The sequence below is a fragment of the Mustela nivalis genome, assembly GCF_964662115.1.
Source record: "Mustela nivalis genome assembly, contig: HAP1_SCAFFOLD_2267, whole genome shotgun sequence".
NCBI lineage: Eukaryota > Metazoa > Chordata > Mammalia > Carnivora > Mustelidae > Mustela > Mustela nivalis.
The window spans coordinates 28,600-55,719 of record NW_028134398.1 but is presented as its reverse complement, the minus strand read 5'-3'; the positions used below and the strand labels follow the sequence as shown (position 1 = coordinate 55,719).

General features: G+C 64.1%; 3 protein-coding genes across 5 annotated transcripts; 2 read left to right on the top strand and 1 right to left on the bottom strand.

Annotated features, from left to right (window-relative positions):
* Positions 1-12: 12 nt before the first annotated feature.
* Positions 13-2,452, bottom strand: RPL7A (ribosomal protein L7a). Its single transcript, XM_082751066.1, has 8 exons — positions 2,379-2,452; positions 1,848-1,968; positions 1,465-1,614; positions 1,238-1,378; positions 955-1,034; positions 647-777; positions 306-375; positions 13-167 (listed from the first exon to the last, which is right to left on the bottom strand). The coding sequence occupies exons 1-8, from the start codon at positions 2,379-2,381 to the stop codon at positions 63-65; spliced, it is 801 nt and encodes a 266-aa protein (XP_082607192.1). The 5' UTR covers positions 2,382-2,452; the 3' UTR covers positions 13-62.
* On the top strand, positions 2,178-8,707 carry MED22 (mediator complex subunit 22). Of its 3 annotated transcripts, none has more exons than XM_082751061.1 (5): positions 2,181-2,616; positions 2,967-3,114; positions 4,585-4,665; positions 5,381-5,589; positions 7,969-8,707. In XM_082751061.1, the coding sequence occupies exons 1-5, from the start codon at positions 2,321-2,323 to the stop codon at positions 8,156-8,158; spliced, it is 924 nt and encodes a 307-aa protein (XP_082607187.1). In that variant the 5' UTR covers positions 2,181-2,320; the 3' UTR covers positions 8,159-8,707. The 3 variants fall into 3 exon arrangements, with proteins under 3 accessions (XP_082607188.1, XP_082607187.1, XP_082607189.1); XM_082751063.1 differs by lacking the exon at positions 2,181-2,616 and adding an exon at positions 2,716-2,733; XM_082751062.1 differs by lacking the exon at positions 4,585-4,665 and having other exon boundaries at positions 2,178-2,616.
* Positions 8,708-12,354: 3,647 nt separating this feature from the next.
* Positions 12,355-18,474, top strand: SURF6 (surfeit 6). The gene is made up of 5 exons (XM_082751058.1): positions 12,355-12,575; positions 13,762-13,995; positions 14,586-14,674; positions 15,785-15,985; positions 16,191-18,474. The coding sequence occupies exons 1-5, from the start codon at positions 12,482-12,484 to the stop codon at positions 16,668-16,670; spliced, it is 1,098 nt and encodes a 365-aa protein (XP_082607184.1). The 5' UTR covers positions 12,355-12,481; the 3' UTR covers positions 16,671-18,474.
* The last annotated feature ends 8,646 nt before the right edge of the window (positions 18,475-27,120 follow it).

Sequence of the window (27,120 nt, the reverse complement as noted above, 5' to 3'; positions counted from 1 at the left end):
CACAGTGGCTGAAAAGACAACATTTTATTACTTTTATGTACAGAAAATCAAGCCACGTCCGCTCAGCCCAGTTTGGTGGCCAGTTCCTTAGCCTTTGCCTTTTCCAGCTTGGCGATGCGAGCCACCGACTTCGGACCCAGGACGTTGCCTCCCCAGTGGCGGCGGATCTGCAACGACAGAGGGGTCAGCGTGGCCTCCGTCCCGCGGTCTCCCACGGGCTGCTCCAAGTCCCTATCAGCGGGACTGCCCAGGAGCAGCCGGCCGCGCTCCCGACTCGCTGCGCTCCGCCTCCGGCTGCAGCCTACCTCGTCGTAGCGGTCGTTGTAATTGGTCCTGATGGCTTCCACCAGCTTCGCCAGAGCCCCTTTGTCTTCCCTAGAAAGGCCGGGAACGAGGTCATTCGCTTCTGCCCCAGCTTTCCAGAGAGCGGGGGGTTCACGGTCGGCCCGGCCCCAGCCCTCTGCCTCAGACACAACACGACCACACGGCTTGTTCAGGTGAAGAAATTCGTGACCATCATTGGCAAAGGTCCAGGCATACGCACCCCTTTAAGGCAGCCTGTCTCGTCCTTAGGAATCAAATGGCCCGGGGGAGGGGGTGACTGACCCTATGGACTGCCCGGGAGCGGGGCCCCTCGAATACTCACGAGTTGACCTGTGTGAAAGCCACCGTGGTGCAGGTCTTCCTGTGGACCAGCCGCCCCAGCCTGGCCTTCCCCTTGATGATGCAATAGGGAACCCCCATCTTGCGACACAGCGCGGGCAGGAACACCACCAGCTGGAAGACAGCCTCAGCTCCGGGGCCTGTTCTGGCCAAGGGGGCAACGGGGCAGGGCTGGCGCCCCAGGGGCGATCGTCCTCCCAGTTTGAGGCCGAGGCTGGCGCCGGTGGGAAATCCGCGCCCCGGCCGCGGCCCCCCGCCTGGGCCCAACGCCCCGGCCGCTGCCCCGCGTACCTCAATGGGGTCCACGTCGTGCGCGATGACGACCAGCTGGGCCTTCTTGTTCTCCACCAGCGTGGTGACCGTGTTCACCCCTAGGACACAGCCGCCGTGAGCAGGGCGCGGGGCTGCCGCGGCGCCCACGCGGCTGCGGTCCGCGCGCGGCTGCGGCTCAGGGTTAAAAAGCTCGGTTTCGCTCTTCACGGCGGCTCCAGCTGCAGAAACGCTCGCATCACGGCCGGCAGCCGCCCGCCCCCGCCCCGCCCCGCCCGGCCCGGCCCGCGGACGCGCCCCTCACCGGCTCGCAGCACGGGGGGCCGCTTGGTGGGGGCGTCCCCTTTGCCGGCCGCTTTCTTCTCCGCGCGCGCCAGCAGCCGCTGCTTCTTCTCCTGCTTCGTCTCGGGCCGGTACTTGTGCGCCAGCTTCAGCAGCTGCGTGGCTGCGGGGCCGCGGGCGGGTCAGCGCGCGCTCGCCCCCGGCCGCCCCGCCCCCCCCGGCCGCCCCCCGGGGCCGCCCCGCGCGCACCCGTCTGGCGGTCCAGCGCCTGCGTGAACTGGTTGATGGCGGGCGGCACCTTCAGCCGCTTGTAGAGGATCGCGCGCTGCCGCTGCAGCCGGATGTAGCGCGGCCACTTGACGAAGCGCGTCAGGTCCCGCTTGGGCTGGATGTCCTGACCTGCGGGGACGGGGGCGGGCGCGGGCGGTGGGCGCGGGCGGGGGCCGGGCCGGGGTCGGCCGGGGCCGCCCGCCGCGCCGGGGCATCAGCGATCTTGGTGGCGTGCGCGTCGTCACGGGGCTCGGATAGCAAATATCCGCTCACATCATCTGCGCCCGGCGCCGCCCGGACCCCCCGCCGGGACCCGCCCGCCCCCGGACCCCCCGCCGGGACCCCCCGCCGCGCGCACCCACCGATGCCGAAGTTCTTGGGCCGCTTCTCGAACAGCGGGTTCACCACCTTCTTGGCCTCCTGCTTCTTCACCACGGCGGGCGCCGGGGCCACCTTCTTCCCCTTCGCCTTCTTCCCCTTCGGCTGCGCGACACGCAACGCGCTGGGGCCGGGGCCGGGGCCGCCGCCGCCCCGGGGACCCCGCGGCTCGGGGACCGACCGCACCCCGCCCCGCGCGCCCGCGACGCCGCCCACGGCCCGAGCCCCTAAGAGCCCGGCGCACGGCGGGCGCGGAGCCGACAGCCGAGGCCTCCGGGGCGGCCCCCAGGGCGCGGCGAGCCCCGCACTGCGGCGCTGCACTCCCCGCCCGGGCCCTCCCGCCCGCACTCCCGGCAGCCGCCAGGACACCCGGCCTGGGGCCTCCCTGCCGGGCCCCGCGGGGCTCCCCTAGCGCGGGACGGCCGAGGAAGCCCCGCGCAGCCCCGCGCCGGGGAGGATGGCCGCGGATGGCCGCCGGGCCCGGGCCCGACAGCGCCCACCGCGAAGCCGCTCACCATCTTGTGTTCCTGAGAGAGAGAGGAAGACCGCGGAATTGTGGGTAATTTGTAGGCGACCTCGGAGATCGCGAGAACTGGCGCCTGCGCGGGATTTCGAGCTTAAAGAGACAGGACGGCCCTCGACCGCCTCCTGTCGGGGACGGTGCCCCGGAACTCGCGGCGGGGAGCCAGGCCTTCCGCGGGGGGAGCGCGCTCGTCTGCACCCCGCCGGGTCGCCCCGGGCTCTGCGGACCAGGTGCGGGCGTCGGGGCGGGCTCGCCGTCTTTTCTCAGGTGTGACCCCCGGCGCCCCCGCTACGGAGAGGCTCCGGGCCCCGAGTGCGGTCGGTCGGCGGCGTGCAGGCCCCAGGCCGGTCTGTCCGGGGCGTGCGGCCGCGGGGCGCCCGGCGCGGGGCGGGACGGAGGGTGGTCCGGCCTGGAGCAGGGGGTGCGGCGGGGGCGGAACCCGAGGGAGGCCTCGGCCGGGGGGCGGGGGGCGGCGCTGACCGGCCGGGCCCGGGAGCCCTCGGTGGCGCGGCTGCGGCCCACGGCAGGCCGCCCGGGGGTCGCGGTTCTGCGGAGCCTCACGCCGGACCGTGGCTCCCAGGTGTCGCGGCGCCGGAGGCCCCGCCATGGCCCAGCAGCGAGCCCTGCCGCAGAGCAAGGAGACGCTGCTGCAGTCCTACAACAAGCGGCTCAAGGACGACGTCAAGTCGGTCATGGACAACTTCACCGAGATCATCAAGAGCGCCAAGGTGCGGCGCGCAGGCGGCTCCTGCCGCCCTGACACAGGGAAGGGGGCGCGCTTAGGGGGTGGCCCGCTGCGGTCCGGGGTCACGGGGTGGGGGTCTGCTCTCAGGGCGCAGGTGCTCCGTGGCCGGCGGCGACCCCGGGCGGAGAACGCACCGGCCAGGCCTGTGTCTGCTCAGGGGGAATACTGGGGAGGGCAGCAGGGGAGCGAGCGGGGAGTAGCAACCAGAGCAACCGAGAAACACGCAGGCCAGCTGGCTCAGGACCCTGGTGAGATGGCCAGGCTGCCCTGTGCCGCGCCCCGAAACCGGCGCAGGGTCTGGATGGGAACCGCACTTCCCCGTGCATCCGTTTCCCCTGCATTCTAAGGCCCCCCCTGGTGAATGGGTGACTGTGTAAAGTGATTGATCGATTGATCGCGGTGGGGCCTGACCCCGGCTCCGATGCGGTTGCTGTCGTGCCCGAGCGCAGCAGGGAGAACTGCTGGGGAAGGCCCCTCGGGGTGGTGAGAACAGGGTGTCCGGATGGGGTCTGCCACGCCTGCCCGGCTGCCACGCAGCAAGTGGGGCTGGATCTTGCGGCTGTTGTAGCCCCGGGAGGAGGGTTAGAGCCGTGAAGAAGCGAGCTAGCCTGCACATAGCGTGCACTCACTGTGTCATGCCGCGTCGTGAGAGCTCCCGTGTCCCATCACGTTTATCCTTCACCAGAGCTCTGTGGGGCAGGTACTGCTGTCCTCTCCGTTACTAGAGGCAGAAACTGAGGCTCAGAAGGCTTAGTAATTTGCCAAGATCATTCTGTTCAGAGCCGTCAGAGCCAGGATTTGAACCCAGGAACCCAGCTCCTCACTTTAGGGTGCCCTGTCCCCCACCTGGGTCTGGTAAGGAAGCCCTGTCCACACGGATGGGCGGGAGTGGGAGTAGCCTGCCCTCGGGCCAGGCCAGGCAGCGGCACCCCAGGCTCCTCAGTTTACTGTGGGAGACACGTGGGGTGCGCGCTCCGAGCGGTCCCTGCTTCAGCTTTGCCCACCTGCAGACCCAGGATGCTGCTCCTCAAGATGACTGTGGTGAAGCCCTTAGCGTGGTGTCGGGCAGTCTGGAAAGTGCTTCGGAAACAGTGGCTCAGAGGACATACGTCGCGTCTTGTGCATTCAGCAGCTCAGTTTACTGCGCGTCTGAGTTCCTGACCCTGTTTGTACCTAAGAGGGCTCCACACCCGCAAGAAGACGTGACCTAGACTTCCTTCCCTACAGGTGGCAGAGTCAGGGTCCGCGGGCATCCATTTCCCAACAAAAGTGCCCGTGGGCACGTGAGAACAGAACAAGAAGGCCTGAGGCCAGCCCAGATCTGGCCAGCAGGGCCTGGAGAAGGCAGAGCGGATGGCAGGCAGGAGGCAGCAGGCGTGGGTGTCCTACAGTGGGCCAGTGCCCCTGCGCAGGGGCACCTGCCAATTTTGGGCTTTTTTTGTCTGCCCTCCAGATCGAGGATGAGACACAGGTGTCGAGGGCCACTCAGGGTGAGCAGGACAATTACGAGATGCACGTTCGCGCCGCCAACATCGTGAGTCACTGGGTGGCAAGGGCAGGACCCGGACTGCAGGAGTCTGGTCCCACCTTTGGGGGTGGGGGCGGGCAAACCACTTCTCGGGAGACTCCCCTCAAGAGGAGGGCTGGCTGGCAGCTGTGCGAGGGGCAGCGGGTAGCCAGCCCCATCTGTCCTGGAGAGCAAGGGGCAGACGCTTCCTTGCCCCCAGTAAAGCTCCTGGAGATTCAACACGAGAGCGACAGCAGATTGCTGAACAAACCAAGATGTGCGTTTTAATCCTTCCTTATGTTACGGGACAAACACAGGGGCCAAACGTTGCCATGGATGTGTGCCCTCGGGTGCAAGTCATAGGAAATGCCCAACTGGCCTGCTCGCTCCCCCGAGGAGGCACACAGGCAGCCGCCACACGGGACGGTAGTTTTAGCTGTGGCGCTTGTGGCTTTGAGAAGCATAACCCGTGTAAAGGGAGGTCAGCACCCCTACAGCAGCAGCCAAGTGGTTGGAGGGGGGCTGGGAAGCTGGGGGCGCCTGCCTTGGAAGCACGTCCTGCAGTCAGGGTGGGAGCCCCGACCCTGTCCTTCGCGCTGCCCGCTTCCACCACAACCCCGAAGGTCGGTGCTGTAGTCCCACTGGACAGATGAGCACATGGCAGCCACGCCCAGCGCCAGGCGCATGGGGACAAGGCCTCTGCGCATGCCTCACCACCTTGCACTGGTTCTGATGGCCGCAGGTCCGAGCCGGTGAGTCCCTGATGAAGCTGGTGTCTGACCTCAAGCAGTTCCTCATCCTCAACGACTTCCCGTCCGTGAACGAGGCCATCGACCAGCGCAACCAGCAGCTGCGAGCCCTGCAGGAGGAGTGCGACCGGAAGCTCATCGCCCTGCGGGATGAGGTCTCCATCGACCTGTACGAGCTGGAGGAGGAGTATTACTCGTCCAGGTACCGATAGGGCTGGACCCTGCGCGGAGCACAGCTGGGGGCCCCGGCCTGGCCTGCAGCCCTGAAGGCCCCGTGTTTGCAAACTCTCCCTGCTCTTGGCACAGACTCGTGCCCGGGTCTCAGAGCAGAGCGTACATCAGAGCGAGTGATGGACAGACAATTGACGCCACCTGCCAGTTCCCGGGCGGCAGGATGAAAATCACAGGACTTCAGGGGTGGGCCAAGCCCCAGAGGGGAGGGCAGAGCCAGCGTTCCTGCTGCGGCTGCCACCTGCCTCACTCTGGGCCTGCGCACCTCTCTTAGCTGTTTAAACGTTCCCACCAGGACCGGGCTAGCTTCCCCTGGCTGATGCCCAGAATGGGCAGGACGCCAGTGCTTGCCTAGGGATTTCGTTCCGTGTGGGCATCCCGGACCTTCAGCATGTGTATCAGGGTCCATGGTGGTGGGCGGTTGGGAAGGAGGAAGAAACCTGAGCAGAGGATGGCCTCGAAATCTGGGCCTGGGGTACCCAGACCACCGAGTTCCTGTTCAGCTCAGCCTGGTTCACAGACCAGAGCCTGTCTACACGTTAGGCCCATGCTGGGCCCCAGGGATACAGCAGTGGGCAAGACCTGTCACCCCAGCCCTCGCGCATGACTTGGAATCCTAAGACCTGAGTCATCTGAGAGCGAGGGGTTCGGAGAAACGAGAGTGCGGCGTCCAGGTGTAACATACGCGAGGGAGACTGGGGCTGGAGACAGGGAGGCCTTGCACCTCTGTCCCTAGCAGCACAGGAAGTCAAGTCTCAGTTCAGACGGAGCAGTGTCCCCCATGCCCTTGCCTGGACAAACACGTCCTTACTGTGGTGGCTTTCAGATGCTCCTTTTTGCCCCACAAAGGCCATGCCGGGGCCACAGATGCCCATAACCAGCGTGGTCTGTGGTCTCGGCCTTGGTTTCCCTGCTCTGTCCTCAGTGCTGGCCCTCACTGTCCCTGGCCCTCTTGGCCTCTGTGGGAAGGACAGTGCCACTGTCCAGCTGGAGTGGTTCTAGATTTTTCCAGAGGGTTCTGAGGCCACCTCCGGTCCCTGATACCCACCAGGCCAGCAAACCTGTGAGCACCTCCTACACACCAAGCTTTCAGAGAAGGGCCCTGAGTGGGTCCCTGGGGTGGGGGTGCCATCTGTCTCGGACCATGCCGGGGGACGTGGTCCGCAGCCCCGTGGATTTTGCAGAATCCCTAAAGGTCCCTCTGCTTGTTTCCTGTCGCCCCCAAGGGCGGGGCTTGGCGGCTGGGTGGTTCCGGGACAAGCATTTATTCCTGCCTCTTGTTGAAGGCCGGGTTGGGGTGCTGGGGAGGGACATGCCCACAGTTACTTTGACAAGACTAGAGAACCCAGGGCCCCGAGGGCCAGCCTTCCCACGTTCTGCCCTGCCAGTGTCTGGTTCACCCAGAGGGGTTCCTTGCTGTCCCCAGGGCCTTGGGAGGTCAGGGCTTAGTCGCAGCCACCAGGCTGTGCGCCCTCCCCGGAAGCCCCAACACAGGCTGCCGTGCCCTGCATGCCCGGGTCCGCGCTCACCTGCTCTCTGCTCACGACTCGCTCTTTCTCTGCCTCGCCCTCTGCTCTCCTTGGGATGCCACTCTGCACCCAAACCGCCAAAGGCAGGAGCAAGGGAGGGAGTGAGGTTGGGGTCAGATAGGTGTGGGGCCTTGGGGCTCTCGCCACCCCTGGACAGCTCTGGTGAGCCACGCTCCTCCCCTGCATCCCCACCCAGGTCTTGCTGCACACAGCCAGGCCAACGCTGCTGACCCCGTCAGAGGCAGGGAGACCGAGTTCGGGGCCTATGGGCCTCTCGTCCGGCTGGTGCAGCGGTGCAGCACGGAACCCCAGGGCCCCTGGTCCTGCCCCCCCGTTCAGGCAGAGGTCCTGCTGGGCAGAGAACCTAGGAACAAGACAGGGTCTCCTGTTGGGGGCCTCGCGGAGTGTCGTGACTGCGGAGAGGCCTTAGCAAGCTCCAGACGCTCGTTTCTGGGGCGTCTGGAACCGGGATGGGAGGCAGTGGGACGGGCTGGCTCAAGCTTGTGGCTAGTCAGCTGTGAAACACACTTGGTCGGTCAGTGGGAGGGTCACACAGCCTGCTGGAGGCCGGTCCTGGAGCCCCGCGCCCGGTAGGATGCCGTACTGGACCCAGAAGCAAGGGCGGCCCCACGTGCCCCTGGTAGCCACGTGTGCCTGGAGAGGCACTAGCACAGGGAAGAGGAGGGGGAAGGCAGGTCTGGGGTGTGGTCTATGTTTTCTTAACTCTGCTCTGTCTTGCTTCCCTGCCCCTGCACCCCGCCCCGGCTTCCGTCCGTCTCTGCCTGCTGCTGTCTCTCCCTGGGTTTCTGGTGGTGGAAAAGCTCAAGTCTTTGCGAAGCTAACGGCCGGCCTCTGTGCGAAGCGTACTGGAGGCTGGACCTCGACACAGACTCCGCCGATGGCCTCTCGGCCCCGGTGCTGGCTTCCCCGGAGCCCAGCGCTGGCCCCCTGCAGGCTGCGGCCCCTGCCCACTCCCATGCCAGTGGCCCTGGCCCCACGGAGCACGCCTGAGCCTCCCAGTGTCCCCTCTCTGCACCCCTAGGTTCTGAGGAGGTCTGGTGTTCCCTCCAGGCTCACCACAATTTTGCTTCTTTTAGCCTTGCTTCCCGTTGGGGAGCTGCGGTGGGCTCCTTGGGAGCTTCGGCCCAGGGACTGCCACCTGCCCTCCCCCTGCCGTTTCCAAGGTGGCCCACCTCCCGAGTGGCCACCTCTGTTCATGACCCTCCTGGCCTGCTGGGCAGAAAGTTCCTGGACAGTCCTGTGGGCCCCAGGAGTGGGCCAGGAGATGTGCTGCTACTTAAGAGCTGTAGGGAGACGCTCAGAGTGGACCATATTGGCCAAGTCTCCCTCCCAGGGCAGGCCTCCTGTGCAGAGCCACACCCACTGCCTTGTCCTCAGGGTCCCTGCACTAGCTGACTGTCCCCAGGGGCTGTGGTGGCAGGGAGAGATCAGCCTGCCCGCTTTTGTGGAAGCCAGGACTGGGACCTTCCTAATTTCTGCCATGTGTTTTGATAGTTTTGTAATAAGACAGTTGAATAAAAACAGCTCTGCCCGTGTGCATCGGTTGGCGCTCTCTTGTGAGTCCTGGCCCACCCTGGGGCCACCCTTAGCTTCCCGCTGGCTCCTGGGAGAGCAGCTCTGGGCTCTGACGGCACAGCCTTGGGCTTGGGCAGGGATGTGGTCCGTGTGGGACCGTCACTGCATTGCCATGGCCTAGAACTGCCGGAGACCCAGAAGGTCCTTAATATTTGGTGATTGAAAAGCCACTGCCATTACTGCACGTTAGGAAGTCCAGGTGCCCATATCTCTGGGCCCTGTCGTCCTCATCCTACCCAGAGTCAGTGCTGTAGTGCGCTGCGCTACTGGGCCGAGCAGAGGAGTTCAAAGGGGCTGAAGCGCTGTGTCTGCAGTCGCGGAGCTGGGGAATGAAGCGGCAGAAATCAGGACTCAACCCACGGAGTGCTGGGCCCCGTGCCTCACACAAGGCTCAGTGGTGGGGAATCACACCAGAACCGGGACTTCAACCCTGTGCCGTCACCAGCAGGCCTGAGCTCCTCATGGAGACATCAGCTGGTATGTGGGGAGGTGACAGCCTCCAAATGCCTCAAGGAAGGGGGCACACAAGCTGAATTATGCTGGGTCTCTGAGACACCTCACCCCACCCCCATAGCCAAGCAGAGGCACCGTGCAGGTTGGAGCATGGGCCCGGGGCCCAGCCCTGGCTCTAGTCCTGGTTTTCTGGGGTGGCCTGGGGTAGTTGTTTTTCCAATTGAGAAACTAGGTAATGATCTCTTCCCAAAACACCTTAATTGCAGAAAGAACTTGTATTATCACTAACGAAGGACACAGGGCTTAGAGCCAGTGAAGCCCCTGTGGGGAAGAGGCTGGAAGGAGAGGACCGAACCTGTTGCTGGGGTTTCAGGTCTTCAGTTTCCAAACACCCGAGCAGCGGGATCTCTGCACCACCGGTGTGACGCTCTCCTGGGCTCGGGCCGCTGTTCCTGTTGGAAAATGAAGTGGTCTCCCCCTTCCTAAAGCGAGGCAGCTCTCCGCCACCTCTTCCGCTCCAGCCTGTGGCCCTGGCAGCAGAATGCACTGGAGAAATGGGCTGTTTGCAGCTCCCCTGGAGCCTGCTTCCGGCAGGTTTTGTCTCCATGACCCGGGCCAAGCTCCATGTGTTAGGGTCTGCAGTGGCCTCCACATCCCTAAAGTCTAGGTGGTCTCAGTCGTAGCACCTTTGTGTCCCACGAGTCTTACTCTGAGACCGTTCAAAGCCCTGGCGAAGGTATAAAGAACACCCACACGGATGCTTTTCTGGACTCCCCTTCTGCACCTTCACCTGCGCTCTCGTTTGTAAACCCCACGAACGGCAGCTGCAGGCCTCGTGGCACTGCCCCTCTGAGCACCTGCCCGCTCGCCTAAGAAAACCGACGCTCTCCATGGCCCAAGGCCAGCGTTGGGCCCAACCGGAACAATCATCCCACAATGTCATCTGGGATCGTGACACATACTGACTTCCCCGGTTGCTCTCCAAACGTCTTTTTATACTCGTCTTTATTGTGCTTGCATTTACTTGCTGTTTCTTCTAGTCTTTTGAAATCCGGAACAGGATCAGGGTGGTGGTCTGGAGTGCATCAAGTACACTTCTGGATATGCTATTTATTTATTGAAAAAAGATCTATCACGGCACCTGCGTGGCTCAGTTGGTTAAGCATCTGCCTTCGGCTCGGGTCATGATTCCAGGGTCGGGGGTCGAGCCCCGCATCAGGTTCCCTGCTCAGCAGAGAGCCCGTTTCTCCCTCTCTGCCCGCCTCTCTCCTTACTTGTGCTCTCTCTGTCAGATAAATAAACTCTTAAAAAGTAAGTAAAGAAATAAGATCTATCCATTTTAGAGAGTGCACGAATGGGGGGGGCAGAGAGGAAGATTCGGGGTCAGAAGAAAGCCCACACCAACACCTGCCCGGCCTACGGAGCCCCCCGACCCCAGGGTATACTTTGAAACAAAATTTTTTTAAAGATTTTATTTGACAGAGAGACACAGCGAGAGAGGGAACACAAGCAGGGGGAGTGGGAGAGGGAGAAGCAGGCTTTGCACCGAGCAGGGAGCCCGATGCACAGCTCGATCCCAGGACCCCAGGATCAAGCGGAAGGAAGCCACTTAGCAACTGAGCCACCCAGGTGCCCCCGGGGTATACTTTTTAAGGGAGAGCCCAAAGGGTTTGCTCAAGGCCTGGATGTGGGGAATGAGGGGAGGCAGGGTGGCTTCCAGGCCTGTCGCCTGGAGTGGCCGTAACAGAGAGAAGGCCGTGGGGGGAGGCGGGGTTACCCATGGAGATGCGTCTGAGTTCAGGGGGGTCACTAGTACCGAGTCAGGAGCCCGGAGCAGGGTCACTGTGCAGGAAGAGTTGGCGGGAAAGGGAAGCGAGGAGCAGGGAGCAGGTGGGTAGGAGGAAGGCCTGTCATCTGGGGTTCCCAGGCTCGTGGGAGGACAGGATTTCAGGAAGAGGTAGAGCGGCTGGCAGATCACCTCGACAAGCCTCGCCGAGAAGGGAACTGGCGATCAAGGCCCATCCATGCAGATTTGCACTCGGAACCGGCTTTCTTCTCCCGGCCCTGTGGCTACTCCGCTGCATCCACCACTCCCTGTCCAGGGCAGCCCTCAGGAGAGCGTCCAAGACCTCCCCGAGAAGGTGACGGAGAAGAGAAGCCCGGACTTGGGGCGGGAAGGAGCAGCCGTCACCACCCCGGCCGCCCCATCTGCGTCCCTCAGCGCGACTGGCTTTGACGGTCAGAACCGACGGCGCCAGAGAAGGTGCTGGCGGCTCGAGCGTGAGCCGGACGCGCGGCTGGGTCCGCCGAAAGCCCAGCGGGACGACGACGAAGCCAGCCGCGCCTCACACGGCGGCCCGTGACCCAGGAGCGGCAGAAAGTCCGATCCTTGGTGCTTCCAACGTTACTTCTCGGAAGCCTCTTCAAACGGCTTTGGGGCGCTGATCTATACTCCCGGGCCCGGCCCGGCCCGGCTCCCGCCCGGCTCCCAGCCGTCAAAGCCCGTCACCGCCACAGCAGGCGCAGGGGTCTCCAGGCTGGGCTGCTGACCCTTCCTGACCCTTCCTGACCCTCCCTCCCTCCCGAGTCTTTACTTATTTCCGAGTTTTAGGGCGGAACGCGCGGCAGAGGCTGAGCTCGGAGCCCCCCGAGCGGCAGGAGCCCAGGCCCGCGGGCCACCCCGCGGGTGACGTCTCGGCGCGGGTGTCCGGAGCGGAGCTGCAGGCGACCCCCACCCCGCGCGTGACTGTCCGGAGCGACGCCCGGTGCGTCGTCCCCGAGCGCCCTCGCTCCCGGGCCTCCTCCGGAGCGCGGGCCGCCGCGACTCCCGCCGGGCTGGTGCTCGTGCTGCCCGGCGCCCCCGGGACGCCGGCTCGCCGCGGACACCGCGCCCCGCACAGGGACGGGGATGGGGGCGTCGCCGCTGTCGCCCGCTTCCGCTGGGGGACCGAGTCCCAGGGGCCTGGACCGCGGCCGGCCGGCCTGTCGCCCCCCAGGTGCCGAGCGCCTGCAGCGTCCGCGGCGGGGGTGCCGAGCGGGGGCTCCGGCTCCCGCCCCGTCCGCGCGCGGGGCCCACGAGGCCTTGCGCCCCGCCCCGGGCCCTCTTCCGGCGGGGCCAGGCCTGGCTAATCGAGCACCGCGCGCCGGCGGCTCGGCGCTCGGCCGGCGGCGCCTGCGCAGCGCGCGGTTTCCGGCGTGGGGGACGCGGCGCGAGGCGCGAGGCGGTGAGTCGCGCGGTCGCGGGAAGCGCGTGCGCCGCCGGGGAGGGACGCGGAGGGCGCGGCCATGGCCTCGCTGCTGGCCAAGGACGCCTACCTGCAGGGCCTGGCCAGGAAGATCTGCCGCCAGCGCAGCCCGGAGCCGCAGAGGCGCACGTCCGGTAACGCGCCGCCCGGGCTCGGGCCGGGGAGGGCTGGGGCGCGGGTGCCGCGCACGCTGCCCCGCAGCCCTGCGTTGGGCCGGCGTGTGGACGCGGGGGACACGCCCGTAAGGTCCCGGGAAGGCGGACGAGGGCGGTCTCCGTCGCCGCCGCCTCCCCGCTTGCCGTGGGCATCGGCCGCGGGTTCCGGGGGACCCCGCTCCGCCTGCCCCCCGGCGGGCAGCTCCTGCGGGGCGTGGAGGAGGTGCCCGCTCGAGCGGGCCGCGGCGGGACGAGGAGGGAGCGGGAGGCCTCCGGGCCGCGGCGGGGAAGTCGCGCCTCCGCCGCTGACACAGGCTGGCGGGCCGGGGGTGCTGCCCGGGCCGGGGGGAGCAGGGCGGGGCTGGCCGGGGGCCTCCGTCCTCCTGCGGCGCCGGCGCGTGTCCGGTGCACCAGGCTGACCACGGAGCTGGGGCGCGCCTGGTGGCGCAGCCGGGGACGCCCCTGCGCTTGGCTCCGCTCGCGATCGCAGCGTCCTGGGAGCCAGTCGCGCCCCCGGCCGCCGGCTTAGCCTCCGCGTCTCCCCCGTGCTCCGGCCCGCTCGCTCACTTTCTCGAGTAAACAGATGAAATCTGAGAAACCAAAAAAGTAAAAGGGTCGAGAAGGTGATTTTTAAGAAATTGAGTTTCTCTTTCCAGCAGCTGGTTATAGTTTAGGTTTTTTAGGGTTTATTTAATGAGCGCAGTTACGGATTAGGACGCTCCCCTGCGTGCAGTCACTTTATCTGTGTAAACGGCAACCTTACTTGATGTTAAAGTGAACCCGGCGTCGCCGTTTTAGATGGCCGCACAGCACGTCGTCACTCGGCTGGCTCGGCCGCTCTTGCAGCTGTATTTAGGTATTTAGGTTCCCCCAGTTTCTCCCCAGACAGCATCCGATGATGTTCTGAGGCCGTCTTTGTGCGTATCCAGATGCATTCTCAGGAGCAGACTGCAGGGACACGTGTGGACGTTTTTCAGGGCTTGGAGATGTGTGGCCAGTTTGCTTTCTAGGGTTGGTGGGTCTGAGCTCTGCAGATCAGGGTGGGTCCCCCTTCCTGGTTCACTGTCCGCCTTCTTTAGGGATGAGAGGTTTTGCAAGACCTTTCCTGCCAGTTGAGTCGGTCACGAAGGTTGAGGCTGCAGTGCTTTTTAACTTTGTGTTTCAGCCGGCAGAACTCGAGGCTCAGAAGCTGCTGGGCCCCCAAAAAAGAAGAGGAGGAAAGCACAGAAGAAGTCCCAGGAGCGGGAAAAGGCCGTGGAGCTGAAGACCCAGGCTCTAGGGGAAAAATCTCCAGCACCTTCCAGGGCCAGAAAGCCAGCAGTATGTGAGGAGGGAGAGGCCTTCCCCTCCACGCGGTCCCCAGCACACGGGGATGGGGAGCAGGGCCAGCTGACTTCAGGTGATTGTGTGGTCCTCTATGATCCTAAGAAAACGTGGTGCTAGGAACAGTGGAGTAGCTTGAGACTTTCTACAGAGGGAGCTCTCGGGACAGACCCCAGGGGCTCCGTGGGTGGATGAGACCCCCAGAAGTACATCGTGGTTCCTGGCCATTTGGCAACTGGGCCTGGTGAGGGGCAGGGTCACGTCCCAAACCTGGAGCAGCTTGCCCTGCAGAGCCTCACGGCCTGCAGGTGTCTGAAGGGGAGTCACGAGAGCCGACCTGTGAAGAGACGCAGGGAAGCCGAGGCTGCAGAGGTGGGAAGAAATGAGAGATGGGTTTGGCTTGACCTGTAGGAAGTGTGTTGTCACACTGCACCAGGGTGTTCTGTCCTGGAGGGCGTCCTGGGGGCCAGTCCAGTCTGAGGAGGTGGAGCGGACTTTACCGGTGGACCCTGGAGGTGGGCGGGCCCTGGAGGCTTGGGGGCGGGGCAGGGAGGGTGGGTTGCAGTGGGCAGCGTGAGGAGGCTCCGTCTTCAAAGCTGGGCCTTGGGAGAATGGACGGGATGGTCAGGGAGGCGTTTCTTCTCAGCTCCCTGCCTCTCCTTGCAGAAACCCTGGTCGCAGAGCCCGACTCTTTGTTTGCCCTGGATGTGGTGCGGCAGCGGCTCCATGAGAAGATCCGGGAGGCTCGGGGCCAGGTGAGCAGGGAGGCCGCTGGGGTGCAGGGGGCAGTGCTGACCGCGCTGCTTTCCTTGCTCTGCCTGGAGGAGAAGGTGCCTTGGTGCTCTGTGGGGTTGTCCCTCCAGCTCCGCCAGCCGTTGTGGGGCTGCGGGAGGGACCTCAGCTGCTCCTCCCACCCCTGCAGCGGGTCCTGCCAGGGTCTTGGCAGCTTTGTTAGGCAAGAGATCAGCTATGGTTTGCGTCGTCTCCGGGAGCTTCTGTTCCACGGCCACCCGCCTTGTACGGTCTGTGCCGGCTACAGATTCCTTGTGCTCTCGGAGGGAGGCCCGACCTCTTCTCTCAAGGAAGCTGCCTTTGCTGAGCCCCATGCGGCGCCTCCGTCCCCGCAGCACCACGACAGCCTGTGAGGTCGCCGAGGGCCTGAGCTCAGGTGACCTCCACAGGAGCGTCAGAGCTGCACCAGCTTGGCCTCTTTCTGCTCGCAGTGTAGTCTTCTCAGTCAGCCTCCAGCTGCCCTTTCCTGGGGACATGCCCTGGACCTCTTGCTGCGCGGATGGTCCTCCAGCTTCTTGGTGCATCTGTCCTGCGACAGGCCCAGGGATCGTTCCTGTGGTCCAAGCGCCAGGCCCGGCCCCGCGTGCAGGTCCGCATCGGCTCGCATAGGGCTCCCTTGTCAGCCTGCAGGAGGAAGAGTGCATTGATGAGAGAACAGAGGTCGGATAGGCCACTAGCAGAATGGTGCCGCGGTCAGCACGGGCAGAGCCATTTTGACCTGATGCCACTTTCGAGTTGGTGGCTCGCGCTAGGTCTGTTCTCGTCTGTGAAATGATGCAGGACGTGTTTCCTGTGGGACCGTGAGGAAGAGACAGTAACCGTGTTCGGAGAGTGCCCTGGTACGATGTGCCTGGGCACGGGAAGCCGTGGTTCTTACTCAGGGGTCTTAGTGTCCTTTGAGGGTCCCTCGTGTTCTGAGTGATGGATAATTTCACAGGGGACACTGAAGTCAGTGGGGACCTTGTCCTGTGCAGCAGTCTCCTCGCTTGCTTTCCTGCTCTGATTCCACGCCCCACAGCAGGGCCCCCCAAATTGGGAGGACCTTCCACGTGAGTTTTGGTTGCCTCTTCCAGGGCCACACCACGGCGCTGTCTCTTGCTGCTTTGGAGAAAAGACGGCGGAGGAAGCAGGAGCGGGACCGGAGGAAGAGGAAGCGAAAGGAGCTGAGAGCAAAGGAGAAGGCGGCGGAGGCGGCGGAGGCTGCCGATCTGCCCTGTGAGCTGCCCCAGGAACCGCTGCCAGAGGGCGTGCCGGCGGGGCTGCTCTTCAATAAGGTGAGGGCCGGACGCAGCCGTGGCGTGGGGGCACCTAGGCTCTGCCCCGGCATGGTTGGGTGGCTTCTGGCCGCAGCTGCCCGTCTGCAAAGTGGGGTCGTACGGCAGAGCGTGACCAGTCCCTGCCCACGGGGTGCTTGTGAGCGGTCACGGGAAAGGCACTGTAAAGCTGTAATTCACTGGGATCGCAACCCTTCCTTCCGAGGTGGAGGTGACTGCGGAGCAGGCGGCCAGCAGGGTCCAGCGCCGGAAGGAGAAGAGGCAGAAGCTGAAGGGGAACCTGGCGCCGCTGACGGGCAGGAACTACCGGCAGCTGCTGGAGCGCCTGCAGGCCAGGCAGGCTCGGCTGGAGGAGCTGCGGGGCCGGGACGAGGGGAAGGCGCGGGAGCTGGAGAGCAAGATGCAGTGGACCAACCTGCTGTACAAGGCGGAGGGCGTGCGCATCCGGGACGACGAGCAGCGGCTGCAGGAGGCCCTGAGACGCAAGGAGAAGCGGCGCGCGCAGCGGCAGCGCAGGTGGGAGAAGCGCTCGGCCCACGTGGTGGAGAAGATGCAGCAGCGGCAGGACAAGAGGCGGCAGAACCTGCGCAAGAAGAGGGCGGCCCGGGCCCAGCGGCGCCTGGACAAGGCCCGCAGGAAGGGCCGCATCCTGCCCCAGGACCTGGAACGGGCCGGCCTGGCATGAGTCTGCGGCCCGGGGGCTGCCCTCCCAGCTCGTGGGCCGGCGGCGGGAGCTCGTCTGCGCTCCTCGGCGGCCGGGGGCTCCGTGGGCTCCCCCCCAAGCTGGTTGGGAAGGCTCAGCACCCCCCCCCCCCCGGAGGGGAGGGCTAGGGGGAGTTACCGAGAACGGAGACCCGGGTCCTTCCGAGCCTGGAAGGGGCTGACTGGGTCCGGGTTCCCGCCTTCTCTTGGGAGGCCGCAAAGCTGCCCGCAAGTCTGGGGGGTGGCGAGGCGTGGAGGGTGCGAGCGTTGAGGGGCTCTTCCCTGGCTCCTCCTTCCCCTGCCGTGTGGACAGGAGCCAGGAAAGTGTGGCCTTGGGGACTGTCGGTGTCCGTCCAAAGCCCCCCTGGAAGGGAGGAAGCTCAGAGCTGCTGCAGCCCAAGTCCAGGCTGGCAATGGCCTCGCCACGGGCAGAGGGTGGGACCGGCGTGGCTGGGACTGGGTGGGCCCCGTCCTGAGTCTCTGCAAGAGCAGCGAAGTCAGAGCTAAAGGCGAACAGCCACACGGGAAGTGTTAAGACCGTGATGCCCGCTGGGGGCCCCTGGGTGGCTCCGTGGCTCAGCCGCCCCCGACTCTCCCTTTGGCTCAGGTCTGGACCTCAGGGCTCTCGGATCAAGGCCCCATCAGGCTCCCCCGTCAGCGTGGAGTCTGCTCGCAATCTCTCGTGCTCTCGCTCGGTTCTCCCTGCTCGTGCTGTTTCTCTGAAATAAATAAGTGTTCGGTGGAGAGAACGCTGGTGGCCGGAGGACGAGCGGGGCGTGTGCTGTGCCGGGAGGAAGGGGGAGCCGGGGCGGGTGGAGGGTGTCGTGCCGGAGCAGGCAGCAGACGAGGGCGGCTGGGAGCCAGGACTTGCGGGGCGATGCGCGCCGCCCACGGAGGCGGAGGGTTTCCACACACCCCTGCAGGGGAGCAGAGCCGCTGCAGACACGCAAGACCGGGGGTTCAGGGCTCATGAGTCATTCCTCAGTAAAGCCGTTCCTAACTGTTTGGCGGAGCTCCAGTACGTCGACGGTAACGGAAAGGCTGGCGTGGCCATCCTGGCCAGAGCCGACTTGAGGATCCACAGCCCCGCAGAGGCTAAGGTAGGTCAGGGCAGGATGGAGGGGCTCTGACGCCTCCATCGGGGGTGCTGACGCCCCCAGTGACGGAGCTGCGGGTTCCCCAGGGGAAATCTGCCCACAAACAAAGGCAGAGGCTATGTGGTGCCTCTCTCAGGCTGAGAAACGCCAGTGGAACTCCAGTGGATCGGGGAGATCTAGATGCGGGCTGGGAGCTGATCTAAGGACCCAGAGCGCTGGGCACAAGCGGCCAGCTGGCCGCCCACATCTAGGGCAGCAACGAGAACTCACCACCTGGTCGATGAAGCAAGCTCTGTCTCAAGGAACCAGCGCCCTCCCAGGCATGATGTCGGCTGCAGCAGGCTTTAGTTGTTAGAGTCAAGGGGTGATTGCCGGAGATGCGCGTTTAGGTTCCAGGGAGAACCGTTGTCACAAACCCCAGGAGATGTAACCTCAAGAGGGAATCATGACGATGGACCCAACAGGGAAGGAGGGACATTGTATCTCTGACGAGAAATCCACCAGCCCAGCAGCTCAGCCGGCAAGGACCTGCCCTCGCCCTGAAGTCCTGCTCCCGCCCAGGGGAATTCAGGTCAGGACAGCCCCTTGTAGCATCCTCCTTTGTTGGACTTCATGGTGGTTTTGTTATAGCTTGCACGTCCTGATTTGTAGTTCTCTGCTCTTCCCAAATAAAGCCATTTTGGGGGCAAAGTACTGGTGGTTTTTAGGTCAGCAGGAGTCTCCTGTTGGCACTGGTTCTTTGGGTGAGGCTGGGAAGAAGGAAGCCGGCCGTCCCTCCTATTTGGGGCCCCAGGACTTGAACTAATGCATGTTCAGAAATTCAGAGAGGGGCTGTGACCAATCAGGTAGCCCAAGTGAGGCGTCTGTTGGCCAGACCTGGGGATGGGGGACCGAGGATCCGCAGACCCCAGTGGGTCGTCTCATCCAGCTCACCGCTCTAGTCTGGCAGGAAGTCATGGGAACCTTGCATACGTGGCCTGTGGAAATAAAAGTTCGCTGCATGTTCTCTGCTGTTGGGTCGTGACAGACACCTGCGTTGGACCTGGGAGCTCAGTTATGGCCTCACAGCAGCGTTCCAGCTTCAGAGAGGAACCACCATGCTGCTTTTCCAAAGCGTCTGAGCTCTGCCTGTGGCAAAGTGTGTCTTCCTGATCCTCCCGTGACCATCTGTTGGTGGGTGAGCAGGTGACACGACCAGGCTCCTCCGCATCTACCTCTCCATGGGGATCTGACCTTTCTGTTGTTCCCGGGATGTCTGGGAGCTTCACTTACCTTAGTGCAGACCTCAGTGGACTCCAGGCTTTGTGTGGGCAGCAGAGGCGAGCACTGAATCCGTCCTGGTTCCCTAGCTAGCGCGTCGGACCTTGGTCGCACGCGCCAGCCAGTCTGGGATTGCGTCCCTCCTCCTGGCCAAGCACTTCCAGGATCAGTTCCCACATACTTCGCTGATTTTTTTTTTTCCCAGTATAAAGCAGCAAATGTTTCTGTTCCCTTACTGAGTTCGACCTTCCTGTTTTGACCTTGTAATTGGGTACTCGGGGCCTGCTGGGGTCCGACTCCCCTTGCAGGTCTAGAGATAGGAAGGCGAGATGGATGTAGCGATGAGGAAGCCGGCTCCTCGCGCTTTTGCAGGGAACCTGAAACTGGTCTGCTCAACTGGTAAAGTTCACCAGTTAAGAAAACAGGCAGACTCCACGTGTTATCTGAAAGCTTTTGTCTGCAAAAAGCACCCCAGGAGTAAACTGACTTAATTACTTAGGTTAAAAGACAAGAAATAAAAAGTAAATTAGAGGGGCGCCTGGGAGGCTCAGTGGGTTAAAGCCTCTGCCTTCGGCTCAGGTCATGGTCCCAGGATCGAGTCCCCCATCGGGCTCTCTGCTCAGCAGGGAGCCTGCTTCCTCCTCTCTCTCTGCTGCCTCTCTGCCTGCTTGTGATCTGTGTCTGTCAAATAAATAAAATATTTTTTTAAAAATAGTAAATTAGACATTAAAAAAGAACAGCAAATGACAGGGACCCAGAGAAGGACCTGCTGTGGGTAAGATATGTGAATCACACAACCTCAAATCTACAAACTGTTTACAAAGGAAGAAGAGAAGGTTACTTGGCCTAATTCTATGCAAATAGATTTGAAAATCTGAACAAATAGATCATATCCTAGGAAATACGGTTTAGCAAAGGTGATTTTGGGAGAGAGAAGGTTAAGCAGACTGCTTTTCGTAAAGGAAGTGGACCAAATGTGCGGAGTTAACCCTGTCACAAAATAAATCATGATGACGAAACAAAACGAGGTCCAAAACTTTACAGAATCCTGCCCACAGGTTTAGAGGACAGATCATTTTGATTCATGTACACGACCCAGAAAACAAGTTTTGCTTCTAGATTAGTTGTGTTAATGAGCGTAACGTTGGTAGTGAAATGCAGCAGCACTGAGAAGAGGACGGAGGAGCAGCACTTAAGGTCGGCAGAGCCTGCTGGCAAGGAGGCACTCCAAGTCTCCCCCGTTCCTGGGACAGGGCCTGCCACGTAGCCGGCCATCGCCAACAGCCACTGAGGACGTGAATGGTTACGTACCAGGTCCTGCTGGGGCACAGCGCCAAGATGTCTTACCTTTGCCTGTGGTCCCCGTACTCTGGAGGCACACGAAGCACCGTTCGGTGGTGTGGGGAGGGCTCCCGTGGGGCGCTGCCAGTGCGTTGCAGGGGAACTGAGGCATGGCCCTGACGTGGGCCTGCGGTGCTAGGGAAGACCCCCAGGGGAGCAGTGTGCAGGCTTCTCCCTCTCCCTCTGCCCCTCCGCTGCCTGTGCTCTCTCGTTCTCTCTCTTTCAAAAAATACAATCCTTTAAAAAATAAATAGGTAGGGGCGCCTGGGTGGCTCAGTGGGTTAAGCCGCTGCCTTCGGCTCAGGTCATGATCTCAGGGTCCTAGGATTGAGCCCTATAGCCTGCTTCCTCCTCTCTCTCTGCCTGCCTCTCTGCCTACTTGTGATCTCTCTCTGTCAAATAAATAAATAAAATCTTTAAATAAATAGGTATAGTTAGGATGAAATTCATATAACAGAAAACCGAACGTTTGAAGCACCTGACTCCGTGGCTTCGAGCGCGTTGACGCTGTCGCGTGGCTGCCATCCTTCTCTTGCTGCAGGACGTTCTTGTCACCCCCAGAAAGACCCCGAGCCCATTAAGCAGCCCCTCCCCCTCCCTCCTCCCTCCCACCCCAGCACCCACCAGCCTGCGCTCGTCCCCACGAGTGACCGCCTCCGGACGCGTCACAGAAGTGGGACTACAGAATGCGGACCTTCGGTCTCATTTCTCTCACCGAGCCCGGTTTTTCGAGATTCCTTCCCTGTAGCATCTATCAGGACTTCATTCCTTTTTTTTTTTTTTTTTAAATATTTTATTTATTTATTTGACAGGGAGGTTACAAGTAGGCAGAAAGGTAGGCAGAGAGAGAGAGAGGAAAGCAGGCTCCCCGCTGAGCAGAGCCCGATGCGGGGCTCGATCCCAGGACCCTGGGATCATGGCCTGTACAGAAGACAGAGGCTTAACCCACTGAGCCGCCCAGGCGCCCCTGGACTTCATTCCTTTTTATGGCTGAATCGTATTCCGTTGTGTGGACAGACGGCGTCTCGTTTGTTTGTTGATGGACGTTTGGGCTGCTTCCCCGCGTCGGCCCCTGAGAACCTGCTGCTGAGAACCTGTGTGTGCGGGGACGAGACGCATGGGCTCGCGAGACCAAGGCCGCTGTGTGTCGCGCCCGGGGAGGGACCCCGTGACGGGGCCTCAGGGTGAGACGCGGGGTGAGCGCAGCCGCTGCTCAGCCTCCGCTGGACGTGTGTGTGGGACACACGGGGGTGCAGCCCGTGGGGTCGGCTCCTCCCGGAAGGACCCGGAAGCTTGGTCCCCTGCATCAGCTCTCCAGCCCCTCGGGGCGCCGCCGCCTCCTGCAAAGCCACGTCCCGCTGTGTGTTCTTCAGGGTGCTTCCCCCGGCCCAAGGTGCTGACCCCTCGTGAGTGAATTTACTGGATGTGTTCCCTCCCGTCACCTCCCTTTCAGAAACTCACGGAAATTCAAGGCAGACGCTGAGGACGGGTTTGTTGAAAACTCGGCCGGCGCGTGCTTTGTGGATCGTGCTCCTGTCCCTGCTGCCGAGATCTGGATTCGGGGCCCGAAGATCATTCCCTGTGCTTTGGTCCCTCTCCGGGCGGCGCTTCCCGCTTTCGGTCCCCGTCCCCACCAGAGACCGAGGGAGGGGCCTCCCCCCTCCTTGCCGGGGAAGCCCAGCTCCCACCCAGGTCCCGCAGGGTCCGGGCTGGCTGAGAGCGGGGAGGGCTGGGGAGGGCTGCACAGGGCTGAGTATGGGTTTGCATCTCATTGGTTTCTTGCAGGTGTGAAGTCCTTCTGGAAGGCGGGCATCCCTGTGGTTTCCTGAAGGGGTGAGGGCGGGGGCGGGGGTGTCCCGGGTCGGGGTGGCGGGCACCGGGGTCCTTGGCGTGTTGCCCCTCCAGCCGGCTCACAGGTTGCCTCGTGTGGTGCAGGAGGAACAATGTCCTTGTCCTGACCCCGTGGCTGCCCCCGTCGTCTGGAAAGGGAGCTCCGACGCTGACATCCTGAATGAGCAGCTCCAGCCACAGAACGCTGCCATCGGACGAACGTGTTTGCTATCAGAAAGTAAGCGGATGAGATGACAGAGGGTGGGGACGGCCGGCAGGAGTGACCAAGGACATCACGGTGTGTGTGCATGTGCGGCGCAGAGTGGGGCAGGGACCCGTCCTCGGGATTAATGTGACCGTGCGTGCGTGCAGCAGCCTTACAGGCTCTCCTGGGCCCACCGAGGGACACCCCCGGCTCCCTCTCAGGCTGCGCGTCACCGCAGATGACAGCTCCTCCCTGCTGCCACCCCCCTCGGCACAGACACAGCCCTGACACCGGGCCGCTCTCCCGTGGAGTCAAGGGGCAGCGCACCCCAACTTGCAGGCTACTGAGGAGCCCCCTCCAACCAGAGAAGTGGAAAGGGAGACACGTACGTGCAGTGGAAGGTCGCGAGGCTACGCCAGTCGGGCTGGATCCTCCCGTGCGTCCCTTCGAGGATGCGGCTCTGAGGGGGACGACAAGGTCAGACCCAGCAGTCAGTTCCGGACCCCAGGTCCCTGAGCAGGAGCCGAGCAGTGAGGCCATGGGACCCAGGTGACCCGTGAGCATGCGAGGCACGGCTACAGGCAAGGGGCCTGGCTCCTCGGAGCCCCTGGAAGGTGGGGCTGGGGACAGATCAGCTTTCAGGATTGCCAGGGGGGGGTCACGAGAGCCCAGGGGTGCAGGGCCTGCAGCAGGCGGAGCTTCCTTCCTCCAGAGAGCTCCCCAAGGCCCTCGGATCGTCCTGAGGCCTGGGGGACCCTTTCCCCAGGCCGTCTTGAGAGAGGCATTGGGCCCCGTGGGCAGGGACTGAGACGGGCATAGGTTCGGCCCAGAATCCTCCTCCAGTTCCTGGAGACGGGACTGAAATCACCAGCCAGAGCCTCGCTGCCCAGGGCTCGTGGTCAGCACGAGTGGCTCTGTCGCAGCACTGCCCACGGCACGAACACGGGCTGTCCTCCCGTGTCCCCCCGGGGCTCTAAACGTGGCCCGGGCTGTGGGCAGGAGCCGGGCTTGCACGAAGGAGCCCTTGCCTGCAGGATCCTTGGGGGGAGCCAGACTCACAGAGTCCGGCCGCGAACCCACACTCACGTTGCCCGGTCATGGACTTGCCCTGGTGACCTGACTCGAGCCTGGGGGGTGTAGTGTCCCTATCCCCAGGCTCAAGATGGTGCCCACCTTCCCAGTGGGGCCATTGGCTGATCTGCCAGGAATGGGGCAGACCCAGGGAAATAGCTTCAGAGGCTGCGGATAAAAATCCACCTCAGAGGGGCTCAGCACACCTGCCTGACCGCGGGGAGCTGCTGTCCCCACGGTGCGGAGCAGGTAGGCCCTCACAAGTGACCAGCCACGTGAGGCTGTTGACGAAGACTTCCCACGTCTTGGGGCCGAGGAGATGTAGACCTGGACCCTGAGGTTATGCCCTTGGATTCACAGCTGGGGGCCAAGCAAGCCCCCTCTTCTTCTAGGGGTCGACTTTCCCCTTCCCTGCCCCTGGGCTGGACCAGATTCCTGATCTGGGGGAGTTCAAAGAATACCAGTGGTGGACTAGGGACCTCGACAGCAAGAGAATCAGTCACCTTCAAGGAGGGACAAGGCAGGAGGTGGAGCCAGCTCCGTGGGGGCCAGCGACTACCCCCCCAAGCTAAGTGGGGCAGGAGGCCAGCCATCAGGCTCCCTGAGTCCTCGGGCTCCCAGCTCCCAGGAGCGCAGCTGGGGATGACCCCCTCGTAGCCCCCATCCGCCGGGGGTGCTGGGGTCCCGTCCGCGCGGTCCCGTCCACATCTTCGTCCTTGTTCTCTGCAGAGGAGATGCAGGGAGGGCAGGAGAGGGAGCCGTGGGTGGAGAGCCCGGCGTGGCGAGTGGGGCGCACACTCACGGGGCTGGGGGTTCCTGCTTCCGAGGAAGCCGGGGCAGGACTCCAGGCTGAGCCAGGGGGGAGGTGGGGCCTGGTGGACGCCGGGTCCCTGCCCGGCTGAGGGATGCCATGGACCCCCCCAGCCCTCTCTGTCCCTTGTTTAGGACCTCAGTCCACGCAGGGTAGCCGCTCCGCCAAGGCAGGATCGAAGGTCAAGTCCAAAGACAGCAAGTGGCCAAGACACAGAACAGTGGGGGTGTCGGTGGAGACAAGAGGGTGCGGCGGCCAATGCTGTAGAGGGTCTGGGCCTCGGCCTTGGGGCACCCGGTGTGGCGCGGCTCTGCCGTCCCGTGGAGGCCCGTGCGCCACACGCCCTCGTGCACCTGCCGCTGGGGGAGCACCTGCCCCCTCCTCCCTGCGGAGAGCTCTCTCCTGCCCCCGCCGTGCCTCCTCCCATGCCAGCCGGCGGCTGCCAGCCATGCAGCCTGGGAGCCTGACATCCTGACGACCCCCTGCCCTGGGGACAGAGCGGTGCGGGCGGGACGTGGTCTCCCAGTGGGCCTGAGGTCAAGGCCCCCACGGCGCTCCCTCCCCTCCTTCGGGCTCATTGTGCCACGTCCTCCCTCAGGCTCCCCGGGCCCAGGCCCCCCTCTGCTGGGGGGCACCCTCGGCCCAGGCTGCACACGCTGGGACCGGGAGCAGGTCGTCTGGACCTTCTGGCCTCGCGCTTCCCCGCCTGTGCTCCGGGCACCGGCGGGCCTCCCAGGGCGGGCCGAGGACACCCAGCGCAGGGAGGTGCAGGGCCCTGCACGGGAGATGCGTCGGGATCCCCGAGCGAGCGCACAGGCCTCGCACAGTGCTCCGGGCTTGTGGGGGGCCCCGCGCCGGAGGCAGGCGTCCCGCCACGGGGCAAGGGGAGTCCTGGCGAGGGCGGCCGTGGCGGGGGAGGCCCCTGCAGGTTCCCAGAAGAGGCAGGAGACAAGGAAGACGACAGGACAGAGCTTCCCAAGGAGGACGACGTAAGGCTCAGAGGACCTCCGAGGCCCTTGGGGACACTCAGAGGCCCTGGGGATGTTGGCCGCGATGCTGTCCCTGGGGCCGAACAGTTGTGTGTCCCAAACCCCCAGTCCACACTGCCTGAGGCACTCTTTGTTGCATCGAGGGACCAGGGCCGGGGGCCAGGAGGACTCCCAGGGCGTCAGATCGAGGCTATCCTGACTTTGCCTCCCTTTTCAGGACTCGCTGTGTCCCGAGGCGGTGCGAAGCCTCGTTCTGTCACTCTGGGTGCGGCCGGCCCCGTGGTCCGGAGCGGATTCCTGGTGCCCGTCCCGCTGCTCAGCCTGAGCACTGTCCCCCGTCAGCTCCCACAGTGACCGTGAGTGCCACGGGGACAGGGAGCACGTGGTTGGGGGTGCTCAGTTCCCAGCTGGGGGCCCAGATCCTCTGCTGGACGAGGGAGGGGGAGGGGAGGAGGGAGGGAAAGAAGAGGAAGGTCTGGAGGGCGGGGCGGACGGACGGACGGCCGGACTCTGGGAGGGAGGCCGGGAACGCACCGAAGTGCGGCGCCTCCGTCAGGAGTCCTGCTTGGAGGGAGGTCCGAGGGCGTCCCAGCCCAGACCCTGGACGGTGGCTCCGGGCACGTGCACCTGTGCCGCCCCGTCCTGCCCTTCCTTCTCCCGGGCCCTCCGTCCTCCTGGATCCTGTCCGCCCCGCCTCCCCCCATTCTGAGTGTTCCCAGGAGCAGGGGGGCAGGAGGGCGTCTCAGGAGGGGCTTCCCGCGTCCCGTGCCCCGACGACGCTGGGACAGGAGCTCCGGGACGCGCTCTCCTGAGGACGGGGACCGAGGGTGGCGTCCATGTCCTTGGGCACGAGCGCGGTTCCACTCCCAGCTGGCCCCACTGTCTCTCCGCGCTCTCTCCCTTCGGGCGTGAGCCGCCGCGCCGGACTTTCCGGGCTGAGTCCCAGGTCGAGCACTGCCAGGTGCTGGGCGCCCCTGCGGCCTGGGAAGGGCGCTGCCCACCGTTGTCCCAGACAGGGGTGCCCGTCCCCCTTCTCTCCGGGGACCTGCCCTGGACCTCCGTGTCCTCCCGTTCTCCCCAGGGCTGCTGGTCCCCGGGCCAGACACCTGCCGGTCTGAGGGGCACCCGCGCTGCCTCCAGAGGGTTTCCTGGGCCAGAGGCCTCCCCCGGGAGCTCCGCATCCCTGACGCATGCTCCCCCCGTGCCTGTCTGCCGCCACCCCCACCCCCGGCTTGCATGCTTTCGGTCTGTGCTGTTGTGGGACCCGGTGCCGTGGAGCCTGGTTGGGACCGGAGGCCGGGGAAGCTTTCTCTGGCCTTGGGTGGTGAGCGATGCGTTGGCCGCGTGGGGTGTGTCTTCCAGCTCTCTGCCTTGCCCTGGGGTGCGGGCCCCGGGAGGAAGCAGCCGTGTGGTGTTTGGGGTCAGGCCGGGGTGTCCCCGCGGGAACAGGGGTCTCGGCCCCGACATTGGGCCCCTACCCACTCAAGGGGCCTCCACGATCCCGTCTCCTCGGGAATCCATCCGGGGTTTCGGTGTGGCAGAAGCGAAGTTCTATGTCCAAGACACCCAGGGCAAAACCCAGTCCCCTTTGGAAAGAGGTGGGCAGACCCCAGGGCAGCTGCTGGGTGGTTCCCCTCCCAGAAACGTCCAGAACAGGTGAAGGAAGCGAGAGAGAAAGCAGCTGAGGCGTGGCGAGGGGCCGGGCTGGGAGAGCCACGGGCAGGGAGGGCTTGGGCTCAGGGTCCCCTTTGGGGAAGGAGATGTTCCCCAGCGACGTTCTGGGCTGTGGGGGGAGGGCGCCGGGGAGGGACGGAGCGCTCAGCACGAGA

Excerpts from the sequence above, each read along its gene's own strand:
- MED22 (XM_082751061.1), top strand. The coding sequence starts at position 2,321 with ATGGCCGCGGATGGCCGCCGGGCCCGGGCCCGACAGCGCCCACCGCGA. Across the intron at positions 3,115-4,584 it reads AGATCATCAAGAGCGCCAAG|ATCGAGGATGAGACACAGGT; the intron begins GTGCGGCGCGCA and ends TCTGCCCTCCAG. Across the intron at positions 4,666-5,380 it reads ACGTTCGCGCCGCCAACATC|GTCCGAGCCGGTGAGTCCCT; the intron begins GTGAGTCACTGG and ends TGATGGCCGCAG.
- RPL7A (XM_082751066.1), bottom strand. Across the intron at positions 1,615-1,847 it reads GCCCAAGAACTTCGGCATCG|GTCAGGACATCCAGCCCAAG; the intron begins GTGGGTGCGCGC and ends CCGTCCCCGCAG. Across the intron at positions 376-646 it reads GCTTTCACACAGGTCAACTC|GGAAGACAAAGGGGCTCTGG; the intron begins GTGAGTATTCGA and ends CGGCCTTTCTAG.
- SURF6 (XM_082751058.1), top strand. The coding sequence starts at position 12,482 with ATGGCCTCGCTGCTGGCCAAGGACGCCTACCTGCAGGGCCTGGCCAGG. Across the intron at positions 12,576-13,761 it reads GCCGCAGAGGCGCACGTCCG|CCGGCAGAACTCGAGGCTCA; the intron begins GTAACGCGCCGC and ends TTTGTGTTTCAG. Across the intron at positions 14,675-15,784 it reads TCCGGGAGGCTCGGGGCCAG|GGCCACACCACGGCGCTGTC; the intron begins GTGAGCAGGGAG and ends TGCCTCTTCCAG.